This window comes from Syngnathus typhle, linkage group LG3 (genome assembly GCF_033458585.1).
Source record: "Syngnathus typhle isolate RoL2023-S1 ecotype Sweden linkage group LG3, RoL_Styp_1.0, whole genome shotgun sequence".
Lineage (NCBI taxonomy): Eukaryota > Metazoa > Chordata > Actinopteri > Syngnathiformes > Syngnathidae > Syngnathus > Syngnathus typhle.
Window position 1 is genome coordinate 19,862,432 of NC_083740.1, and position 12,894 is coordinate 19,875,325.

At 37.7% G+C, this 12,894-nt stretch overlaps 1 protein-coding gene across 1 annotated transcript in view; it reads left to right on the forward strand.

Annotated features, from left to right (window-relative positions):
* The window catches only part of sorcs3a (sortilin related VPS10 domain containing receptor 3a), a 448,560-nt gene that overhangs the window by 419,311 nt on the left and 16,355 nt on the right, over window positions 1-12,894 (forward strand). Inside the window, exons 20-24 of the mRNA XM_061274950.1 lie at window positions 2,271-2,404; window positions 3,388-3,511; window positions 3,845-3,957; window positions 8,836-8,967; window positions 9,060-9,159. Of these exons, the coding sequence (XP_061130934.1) occupies window positions 2,271-2,404; window positions 3,388-3,511; window positions 3,845-3,957; window positions 8,836-8,967; window positions 9,060-9,159 (603 nt within the window). The remainder of the gene's footprint in view (window positions 1-2,270; window positions 2,405-3,387; window positions 3,512-3,844; window positions 3,958-8,835; window positions 8,968-9,059; window positions 9,160-12,894) is intronic.

A 12,894-nucleotide genomic window follows, 5' to 3' on the forward strand; every position in this document is an offset into this window, starting at 1 on the left:
GAAGATGAGTGCTAAATAAGCTTTAGGAGTGAAGACTACCGAGACAATAACATTTAACAAACAGATTGTTTGGATTTTTCCATGAAAGTTTGAGTTTATTCACGCAATATCCAAGACATACAACATGAAACAACAAACAGTGTTACGGATGCGTGAAAGGTCACCCCAAGCAAGCTATTTAAAGCTTTTAATAGGGGGCCTGGTTTCCCATACGTATCAGATATTGGCCAGATATCCTTACATTATGGACAACATACAGATATATATAATAGACAATAACAATAAACACACAATAAGGTACAACACACAATACACATACGACGAGTAATAGATTACACTGGATTTGATGTAAAGTACATTTGCAATTAATAAATTAACAACAGGACAAAGGTGTTCATGCGATTAATAATCAGCACATTAAACATACATTGATAGGAGTTGATTTTTTAGATTTGTCTTGAAGATGGATATGGAGTCATGTACTACATAACGTTATCCTTTATAATATCATAAACCAACCCAGAACCTATGTCAAGTTTTAATCTCAAACCAAATGTTCACAGCACCAAGAGCAAATACAGTAATCCCTCGTCACGTTCACCTATTGCGGCCTCAATGCATCGTAAGTTTTTGTGAAAACAAATATTGCGAATATACTATTCGCTGCATTGTGGCTTTTTACGGCATCACTTGCACGCAGGACTTTTTCTGCCCATATCTCTATGCCGGTAGAGGAGGCAAGACCAATGGGAACATGTTGATCTTTGCCGCTGATTGGTTTGGAATTGTAAGAGCAGTTCTAACTACGCTTTATCTCGGCTTCCCGCAGTCACGCTACGTATCTACTCTTCCACTTCGTTCCGTCAACAGAATCGGGAGCATCTCTGATTTGCACTTCCTTTTGACACAAAAGAGACAGGACAACCAAATGCAACAAGGGCTCACACAAAGTTTAAAGGAGACAAGGAGGGCTGGAATGACTGCAGAGCAGGACGACGAGGAGAGCTGACGAGCCAGCTCGGTCAGCGAGTGCGCATCATGCGTCATCGAAGCAGACGGGCAGAGCAAGCTTTTTAAAGCTCTTTAAGAAGTCTTTAAAGATACAATAAAGTGTTTAAAAATACAATAAAGTGTTTGAAAATAATCATAAAAGTCTTGTGCGGAAGCCCTTGCGCTGGGCCGCAGGGGGCGCATCAGCCCGTCAGCACAGCGAGAGCAGAGAGGAGCAGTGACACGTTTACACTTTAAAATGTTTGAAAAGTGTTTACAAATATAACTAAGTGTTTAGAAATAAAATTATAAAAATGCTCTCGCACTGGGCCGCATCAACCGGCCAGCACGGCAAGAGCAGAGCGGCTGTGACACCTTTACACTTTAAATTGTTTAAATAATTTACAATACAATAAAAGTATTTAAAAGTACAATAAAGTGTTTAAAAATGAAAGTATAAAAGTCTTGTGAGGATACCCTCTCGCTGGGCCGTGGGGGTGCCGGCCAGCACACAAGCGCAGAGAGGAGTCTGACACGTTTACACTTCATAAAAGGTTCATAACAGTTGTGTGTGGCTGTTGTAACAATATAGTTACTCTTATTTATTTTCTCATTTATTTAAATAAATAAGAATGTTTCTGAAAGTCAGTTTGACTTTAAAATGTTTACAAGTGTAAAATATATAAAAATACAGAAACGTTTAAAAGTATAATAAAGTGTTTAAAAATACAATAAAGGTTCATAAAAGCCTTTTGTGGATATTGTAACAATATATTTTACATTTAGTTTTACATTTATTACATATATTTAACACATGTATTGCGTACAGATAAACTAACATACAGTGGATGCAGATTCATATTAACACAATTGTCCATGTACTTTTTATTTATTACTAATGTATAGCCTAGAATAAATATATTTGGCCTGATTGTTACCAGGGTTATCTATTGGTTGGAACTGTATTTAAAATGTGTAATTGTATTCTTGTCAAATATTTATTATTAGTATTATTATTATTATTAGTAGTAGTAGTAGTAGTAGTAGTAGTAGTAGTAGTAGTAGTAGTAGTAGTAGTAGTAGTAGTAGTAGTAGTAGTAGTAGTAGTAGTAGTAGTAGTAGTAGTAGTAGTAGTAGTAGTAGTAGTAGTAGTAGTAGTAGTGTTGTTGTTGTTATTATTATTGTTAATATTATTATTATTCTCAAAATAAGCTTCAGGCCAGCTATTTATTTATTTATTTATTTATTTATTTTACTCCCTTGTACTCTTCTTCTCTTAGGTCCCGTGGAGAATGTCCAGCTTCTGGCTCCCTTTGTTGTCATTAGAAACAAGGAAGTTAATATCTCAGCAGTTGTCCTACCCACTCATCCACGCACAGTCACCTATTTCTGGTGGCTTGGCAACACCACTGAGGTAACTCTCTACAAGCTTTATTTACTTATTTACTAGTAATATTACCCACAGTGGCTGTCTATACAGTAGCTGCTAAAAGTCTACACACCCCTGTTCAAATGCTAGATTTTAGTGATATAAAAAAATAAGACACAATCTTTCCTTACTAAACTTTTCTTCTTTTCTTCGAATATTATTGTACCCTATGATCAAAACCAAAAGCTAATTTTTCTTTTTATTTGCCACCCAGCAACCACAAATGTAATTATACTTTATTTGGATGTCACAAGATAAACCTGCACAAATTGTAAAATGGAAAGATACATACAAATATTGAACATGTCCTCTATATAAGGTTATAAAAATAATTCTGGGGCCACACAAATATGGTCTGGTCAGATCAGACGAAAATTGAAAATGTTGTCCTGAATGCAGGGTGCTAATGTGTGTGGCTGAAAATGAACACTGCACATCACTTTGAACACACCCACACGTGTGAAACAATGGTGCAGCAGCATCATGTTGCGAGGCTGCTTTTCTTCACCAAGGCCCCATATAGAAAGATAGAGCGCAGTGAAAACCAGTTGAATTCTGCAAATATTTTTGTTGTTTAGTGTAGTAGTTTTGTGTTTGTCCACCCCCACAGTGTCAGTCACTTTCACTTGTGCTTTAGCTAATTTAACATTTCTTTGTGTGTTTCCTACAATTCCTTGTCGAATGCTGACATGTGATAGCCAGCCCCCTGTCACTTGAGTGAACAAACCATAACATGTTAAAATACGAAGTGATCAAAATAACCAACTTCTGTCATTTATTAAGATAAGCTTTTAATACACACTCAGCACAGCAAAAGCAAATATACATGCGGTAAAGACTTATAGCTAAGGATAAGGTCCACAGATAAAGATGTGACATGATAATATGTGACAGACATATGTGATATAAATTTGACTGGTGTATCCTACTGAGTTTAATTGTTGATTGAGAGCTCTCTATTTTTGCAGCCAATGATCACATTAGATGGGAGTGTCTCATATACCTTTCCCATTGAGGGGGTGTATTCTCTCACAGTTCAAGTATCTGCAGCCAACGTTATTTTCCAGGATACCAAAACTATAGCAGTTAGAGGTAAGTAAATTTTGTTCTTGAAACTCAAATGTTAAATAAACAGTCAGCTCACACTGATAACCTGTACATAATGTTGTCTATCTTTATCTGAAATTAAATGGGATGACTGTAAGTATCTGAGAAGGATGATTTATTTGCGTGCAGCATTGCTTTTAACTTGACTGGCTGTAATCTGTGTGTATCTAGCCAACAATTAGTGCTGGGAATATAACGAACCTGAGACTGACTATGAGATAAATGATGACAGGTGCTAGAACTCAAATTTTGAGAAAAAAAAAAAAGAATGCCACCCTAATATAAATCAATTAAACTGTTCCTGACTCTCCTTGACAGAATTCTTCAAATCACTTCTTTTGTCATTCTCTCCAAATCTGGATGACTTCAACCCCGATTTATCCGAGTGGAGGCAGGATGTGGGGAGAGTAATTAAGAAGGCTGTTCTCCAAGTGAGTGATTTTCATTCACTCCCTGATTTCTTTTTTCGCCCACCTCCCGGCCACTGCCTTTGATATGCTTTCCTTTCTATCTTCGTATCGGCTATATGATTCTTTGTCTAGGTTTTTCTCAGTTATTTCCTTTATCCCCATTACCTGTGCTGTCCAATACTCTGAAGTCATTGGTGCGGAAAGAGAACACCCTCAGGCCACCCTGTGATTCATCATCAGACAGGTGTGAAGACGCCTCTGCTTCCCTTGTCCCTCAGGAAATTGCCTCATGAGCTCTAATTCCTTAATTCTAAAAGTCAGACACACTGTATAAAATGATCTGCTAGGTTCTGAGCATGGGGGCTTAGAAGGAACCTATTCATGTTTTACTGAGGTTGCGTGAGCGTATGTATGTATGTATGCGTGTGTGTGTGTGTGTGTGCGTGCGTGCGTGCGTGTGTGCGTGCGTGAACCTTCGGCATGTACTCTTTCGACATTGAAATATAGGAGGTGTGAGAGCAATTGCTATATTTTACACAGCAATTTCTGACTATAAATAATATGCTACTGTTTAAACCGCGTGGATATACAGTGTGTGGATATACAGTGCATCTGGGAAATATTTCATTCCAACATCTAATGTACCGTATTTCCCGGACTATAAATCGCAGTTTTTTTTATAGTTTGGCTGGGGGTGCGGCTTATACTCGGGAGCGACTTATGTGTGAAATTATTAAGACATTATTATATCATTTCACATGTTATTTTCACGCTAAACCGAAGGAGGGTGCTCTAGGCCCATGTTGCTAATTGTGTTGATGAGTCTGACTTAAGTTACGTTAAAGAGGAAGCGCCGAATCTTCTACTTCCGGAGTTAGCCGAGTTGTTATATTAAATAATTTGAACTGCGGCGCGGCACACGGCATTGTTGACAAAGGACGATCGATGGATTTAATGAATTGGAGTGACACAGATGGTTTTATGAACGTGTTATTTATGTAATAGTTTTTTTTAAATAACGGAATGCTACGTCAGGCCCGTTCTCAGCTCCTCGTTTGTGTTTGTCACGTTAGCATACCGTATCGTTTAGCCTTTTGTTGCTCGTTCATGTCCGTTCTCGGTGTTGGATTTTGTCGAATAAATTGCCCCCTAAAATGCGACTTCCGGAGCGACTTATAGTCCGAAAATTACGGTATTCAGCCTGTTGCCTCTATTCTATTTTTATTTTAAATTGCCTTTCAAGATGGCATGTCTGTTCTTGATGTTGGATTTTATCAAATACATTTCCCCCCAAAATGCGATTTATATGCCAGTGTGCCTTATATATGTATGTATTTTTCTTCTTTATTATGCATTTTATGGCCGGTGCAATTTGTGAGCAATTTATAGTCCGGAAAATACGGTAATATTTGTTTCCCTCATAACTACACACAACAGAACATAATGACAATGTGAAGCTTAAACTTGACCTCAAGTGCATCATGTTTCCACAAATCATTATTGAGAGGTTCCTTCTAATGATGAGTCTGGCAATACTGTCTCACGTGTCAAACTCTTGAGTGAAGCCTCAGCAGCTCCGTTTCACGACACTCGAGATTCACCACTTAAAATGACAAATAATCAATGAATGAAAACAGGTTACGCTGCGCACCACTGACACTTCCCCTAACTTAAAAGCTGTATTGAGCGCTGCACAACCTTAAGCTCAACGGTCAGCGAGCCAGTTGAGAGTCGGTTCTATCCCCGAATCGGATGAACACCAACAATGACATAAATAATAATGGTTATATGGTATAAATGCTTATGTATACATTTATAGATATTTATACATATATACATATGTTAAAGCATATATTAATATATTTAGTAATATTTATCTATATACTTATGTATTATATACATACATAGTTAAAGTTAAAGTCCCAATGATCGTCACACACACATCTGGGTGTGGTGAAATTTGTCCTCTGCATTTAACCCATCCCCGTGTGATTTTGATCCATCCCCTGGGGGAGAGGGGAGCAGTGAGCAGCAGCGGTGCCGTGCTCGGGAATCATTTTGTGATCTAACCCCCCGATTCCAACCCTTAATGCTGAGTGCCAAGCAGGGAGGCAATGGGTCCCATTTTTATAGTCTTGGTATGACCCTGCCGGGGTTTGAATCCACAACCTTCCAGTCTTAGGGCGGACACTCTACCACTAGGCCACTGAGCTGGTAGACACCAATGTGTGTAGAGCCGTGCCTACATTCTGTGTCATTAACACTACACATACATACATACATACATACATACATACATACATACATACATACATACATACATACATACATACATACATACATACATACATACATACATACATACATACATACATACATACATACATACATACATACATACATACATACATACATACATACATACATACATACATACATACATACATACATACATACATACATACATACATACATACATACATACATACATACATACATACATACATACATACATACATACATACATACATACATACATACATACATACATATATACATATATACATACATACATACATATTAGGGGTGTAAATCGCGGGTTTCGTCACGATACGATATAATAGATATAAAGAACTACGATACGATATTTGCCGATATCTTAAAGCCTGCTGCGATTCATTCACGATATATCGCGATATAGTGCTCTACGATCGATTTTTTTTTTTTAATAAAAAATATAGAACAATATCCTGATTTATAACAATTCATACGCAAAATCAACAAGGTACTGCAAACTCTTTATTTAGGAAATTACAAGAGTATTGTAGTACACAAATTGCTTACTTTAACACTGAACTTTGATGTCGTGTTTTTTCTTTAAATGTGCGGCGAGATTTGTGCTCCCTGAATATTTGATCACCGCGTGGCAGGATTTACAAACTGCACGTGTCTTGTCCGTTGAGCCATCTTTTCTTTGGAATCCATAGTGCTTCCAAACGAATGACTTGAAGCCTAAAGGGGAGCAAATTTCCTCGTCTCTTTGGACACTAGCCATAGCACCAGCTCAGGAGCCGCGTACTAGTTGTCGCCTCCCCCTTTCACGTGCGTGCTCTCCTCACAACACAACAACGCCGGGCGCACTGCTCCCGGAGAGAGGAAGCAAGCAACAATCAACTGGATTTCAAAATAAAGTCGCGTCTAATGTCCGAGGTCAAACACGGCGATATAAATCGATGTTTACCTTTAGCATCGATGCCAATAAATCGTAGAGCATTATATCGATTAATCGATGTGTATCGATGTATCGTTACACCCCTAATACATATACATATATACATACATACATACATATACATATATACATATATACATATACATATACATATATACATATATACATATATACATATATACATACATTACATACATACATTACATACATACATTACATACATACATTACATACATACATTACATACATACATACATACATACATACATACATACATACATACATACATACATACATACATACCAGCTCAGTGGCCTAGTGGTGGAGTGTCCGCCCTGAGACTGGAAGGTTGTGGGTTCAAACCCCGGCTGGATCATACCAAATTCTCTAATTTAACTTTGGAATTGATTTAAAATAATTAGTATTACATGTGAGGTTTGGTGTTTAACAAGTTTTTCAGTGATACCAACCTTTTGAAAATAGGATAAATAAAGATTGAGAAAGTTTTGGGGCCCTCACAACTTGAAACCTCGCTGCAGGTTACATACATAAAACAGATGCCCTTTAGTAGGGAAACAAGGCAAGCTTCATGCAGATTGTGGCTCATGGGCATAAGTCCGTCTTTTAGAATAGGTCCCTTCTGATTCGCTCACTTAGGTACAGTGGTAAGAAGAAAATAAGAAAAGCGTGCGCATGGTGATGACTAAAGCAAGGTTCAGACTGCTGCTTCTAATGCTCAAATCTGATTCCCCCTTAACCCCCCCACACACACACTTATGCGGGCCAAATATTGGGCTTTTCATGATGTATAGGTCGAATATATGCAACCTGGCTGTTCAGACTGATGTCACATTGAGAACAAAAAAAATCTGATACCTATACGCTCTAGGATCACATATGAAAGTAACCCAGGTCGGATTTGAAAAAAATCGGAATTGAGCAGTTTAAACTCAAAAAATTTGATCCCGTTCAGATATTGGTAAAAAAAAAAAAATCTGATCTGAGTCGCATTTGCATGCAGTGTTTTGGATGTACGCCGAACTTGTGCGCAGAGTAAGAATATCTCATCACATTTGTTTGTTAATGAGATCCAATGTCAGTTGACATTTTTGACAGTCAATCATCTTTAACTTGCTTGATCTACGCCAACTGTATAGCTAGCACAGGGACTAGTTTTAGCAAAGCAGCCTGATATTTTTGAGGGGGGAATCCAGAAAATACCTGACATTGATAGAATCAACCTTCCCTCCTCTCCATTTCAAACAATGCTCTCTGCTATTGTATGTCCAATTTTTGGGTTAGGGGCTAATTTCTATGCAGGATAAGTGCTATGCCTTTGCCATTGCTGCATTGTCATTTTTTTTAGTAGAAAAAAACATCACTCACTTTAACAGTGAAGGATCACCACTGAAACTTCATCTTACATTGTAAATATGAGTTCATCTTAAATAATAGTTTTCAAAGAGAACATCAAGAGGAGAAACGCAATGACAGCGATGAAATTGAGCTTTCAGTTGGATTTGACAGAAAGTAAGAAGAGATGAGAAATAATTTCTTATTTTTTATTTATTTATTATTATATACTACATTACACAGTTCCTTCCTCGAATGCATATCCCTTCAAAGACTGTTTGCAGTCTGCATTATGTTGTCTTATTTCGTTATAGGTGGCTGAGTTCCCAGAAGACCAGCTTTTAGTAGCTGTGTACCCTGGAGTTCCAACTGCTGCTGAGCTTTTCCTGTTACCACACAAGAACCAGTCACATGACAAGAAAAAGAGTGAGGAGGAACTCGAACAAGTATGAGTGACAAGTATATTTGATCCCAAGTTACTTTGTAAATTGAATCATATAGTTTTAATAATTAAAATCATGCTGCATCTTCTAAACAGGTTTCAAGGATAATTGTAAGTGCACTGAACCAGAATCTGGTGGAGTTTGAGCTGAAGCCTGGTGTGAGGGTGATTGTATATAACACGCAGCTAACACTGGGTAAGAGATTTTCATGTACCTTTTTATTTTTAATCCATTTAATTTATACCATCTTAATGTATTTATTTTTGCTTCGTTTCTGTCATCATCATACCGTTGTTTTATCAGCAATGTTATAATTTGTTAATGATGAAGATGTGTCCTTTGAAAGTACACAGGGCAGGAAATTTTCTTTAAATAATGGCTCTGAAATGCCTGCCTGAAAATTCTGAACATTTGTTCAATTTCTTTTGTCATTATTAACTGAAAAAAATTTCTGCAGATCGCGCTCTGTGGACCTAGATGTATTTCTGATGGTGATTCTAAAAAAAGGACTTTACTTTAGTAAACTGTTCAGTTCGATTCTCCGTTTTGTGATGACTGTGTTCGGTCCGGTTCAATACACTTTGAGTTTTGCTCGGTAAAAAGTGAAAGAACAAACACATGAAGTATTTTCACAGAATTATAAATAAAGACTTTTTGATGTTATCGTAATATTTTTTTTACAAATTATTACTAATAAGAAATATATCTTTGGTTGTCTATGCTAAATGCATATTATGATACGCTGAATAATTAAAAGCATTTCTATTGGATGGAAAAAGGTACAATAAATCTGTGTATCCACAAGAGGTTGCGGTAAGTCACATAAGTGCAAGTCACAAGCAACCAAGTCTCAAGTTGTAGCCTTCAAGTTTCAAGCGAACCCCGATGAGGAAAATCAATCAAGTCAAGTTACCAAAAAATGTGGATGCCGTTCGCAGATGAGGAATGAGTGAAGATGCAATTTACCAATGGGAAACGAGCGTTGACACCTTTGAATTTACATACGCAGTACAATAATCAGATAGAAAGGAGAGTGGAGACGTAGGTGGGTCCAAGCCAACCGCTGTAAGATAGCATTTAGCTGCCAACACCACCACCGTCAGTAACCAGAGTGACTGGTGATGTGTAAAACTTTTTTGAGGAGTGCCCCTCCTTGTCTTCTTGAAGGAAAGGGAAATCACTCTCCCTGCGTACAAACACCGTGAAGACACACGAGACAAGCGGTGCATCATAATATTTCATATTTGGTCAGTATTGGCGGATTACACGTAATGCTGGGTGTGTTTCTTTCAGTCGCTACTCGACCCGTTTGAGAACACTTATAGGGATAGACAAAAGAACACTTCCGTCCTTGATCAGTCCGCCCTTTTTTCTTCTTGTCCTCGGGTCGCAAAATCGATGTCCATCCGGGACAAGCGGACAGACCATTCCGTTCCGCGGACGGAATGCCCATGACTGTTGATATGTAAAACCTGACACCAAGGTTTATTGAGCTACTGTTCATTTGACCTAGGTAGATCAACCATAAGTCCAAGAAAAGAAAAGGTTATGAAGAATACAGAATGCTTAATGTTCATACTACATGAACTATTTTAAAGCTGAAGCCATCCTTAAGGAAGAATGCTCTGTAGTATGTGTAAGCAACAGTAAAAACCTGGTATTCTGGTTAACATGACATTTCTGGATTGAGAGTTAAACATAATTCAACCACAGGGGCACGCCATAATGGACCTTTCCGTCCATTGTCTATAGAAAAATATGTCACCAATGCCTTTTACGTTCTTTCTCATTTGTGCGTAATGTCACGTGACACCAAACCTGGTAATCATTGATGCATTCAAAATATATGCACGGAACATGCACTGGTTCACCCCGGCCTTTCTGAAATTCAGTGTGTTGCTTAAGTGTGCCGTCCGGAAATTCAGAGTGCAACAGAGATGGAGTGCGAGTGTGCAATATCAAACGCCCCGACTGAAGATAGTAGCAACAACACAGTGCTGACTGTGCTTGAAAATGTATGGGAAAGGGACCTTCTATATCTCCCAACACACACACTGACGAGTGCAAAGGCATCAGAGGGGTTTAGGTTATCGGTCATTCAGTTGACAGATTACTGGCCGCAATGGATTTTGCAATTGCTCTATGCCCTTACTCATTCGAACTGGTGTACATTATGCCACCAGTCAGATGAAAACATGGGACGAGAAAACCTGGGTTGGTGCCTGGATGTGGGAAAAAAAGAGCACCAAATCAGCACGCAACACGGTGAATTATACATGTATATTATACATATTATATTATCCATCCATCCATTTTCTGTACCGCTTAGTCCCCACTGGGGTCGCGGGCATGCTGGAGCCTATCCCAGCCTTCATCAGGCAGTAGGCGGGGGACACCCTGAACCGGTTGCCAGCCAATCGCAGGACACACAGAGACAAACAACCATTTGCACTCGCACTCACACCTAGGGACAATTTGGAGTGTTCAATCGGCCTACCAAGCATGTTTTTGGGATGTGGGAGGAAACCGGAGTGCCCGGAGAAAACCCACGCGGGCCCGGGGAGAACATGCAAACTCCACACAGGGAAGGCCGGAGGTGGAATCGAACCCGCACCCTCCTAACTGTGAGGCGGACGTGCTACCCAAGTGCGCTACCGAGCCGCCTATATTATATTATATTATATTATATTATATTATATTATATTATATTATATATTATATATTATATATTATATATTATATATTATATATTATATATTATATATTATATATATATTATATATATTATATATTATATATATATTATATATTATATATATATTATATATATATATATTATATATATATATATTATATATTATATATTATATATTATATATTATATATTATATATATATATATTATATATTATATATATTATATTATATATTATATTATATATGTTTTCATTCAAGTACAACATTGGATTTATATGCTACGGCGCCTATCAAGACACAATCACTGACACAATACAGAAGCGGCGTACGGGGGAAGTTGAGTATGCAAGTCATCACAGATTATGACATTAATGATTACCGTATTTTTCGAACTAAAAGTCTCTCCGGAATATAGATCGCATTAGCCATAAAATGCACAATAACGAGAAAAAAACATATATAAGTCGCTCCGGAGTATAAGTTGCATTTTGGGGAGAAATTTATTCGACAAAATCCAACACCAAGAACAGACATGAACGAGCAACAACAGGCTAAACCAGGCATGTCAAACTTAGTTTGGCTCTGGGGCCGGATCCAGAGTTTCTTTTCTCAGGTGGGCCGGATCAGTAAAAGAATGTCAACTCCAACTATTTAGCTTTGTTTTTCAGTACTATGCTTTATCATTCAGCCTACATTTGTAGCCTACCCTACATATTATAATCACGGATGACAAGGGATCTTTTCTAAGCATAACACATTTATTCACAAACAATGGAGAAAAAAAAATATTTTCATGTTTGGCATTGAATGTGTTAACAACTGGTTTATTTTAACAGTTGAGTGAATGCAGTTTTACACCTGAACCAACTCACCACACTAAACAAACTCAAGTGGGCGCTATGAAAAAAAATGTTTTGCCTTAATTGTCATACTGCTTTGAAATAATAATAAATAAAATTACAAAATAAAGGTTTTAGCAGTGCATGGGCAATAAGATTAGACTACATCAGCTCAAACTACTAGGCTGGGCCTACTGAAGCTGAGAATATACTGCACAATATTAATTGTCTTTAATATGAAACCAGATTAATCTTATTTTTAATGATCTGTATTCATGCGTGCAAACAAATGTCGTGTTTGTACACTTTTTTCTCTCTCTCACTGCACTCCTGCAGTCAACTTGCTGCTGCTGGCTCCTGAAACTTGGCATTTTTTGCTTTTACAAGTGCGTCGA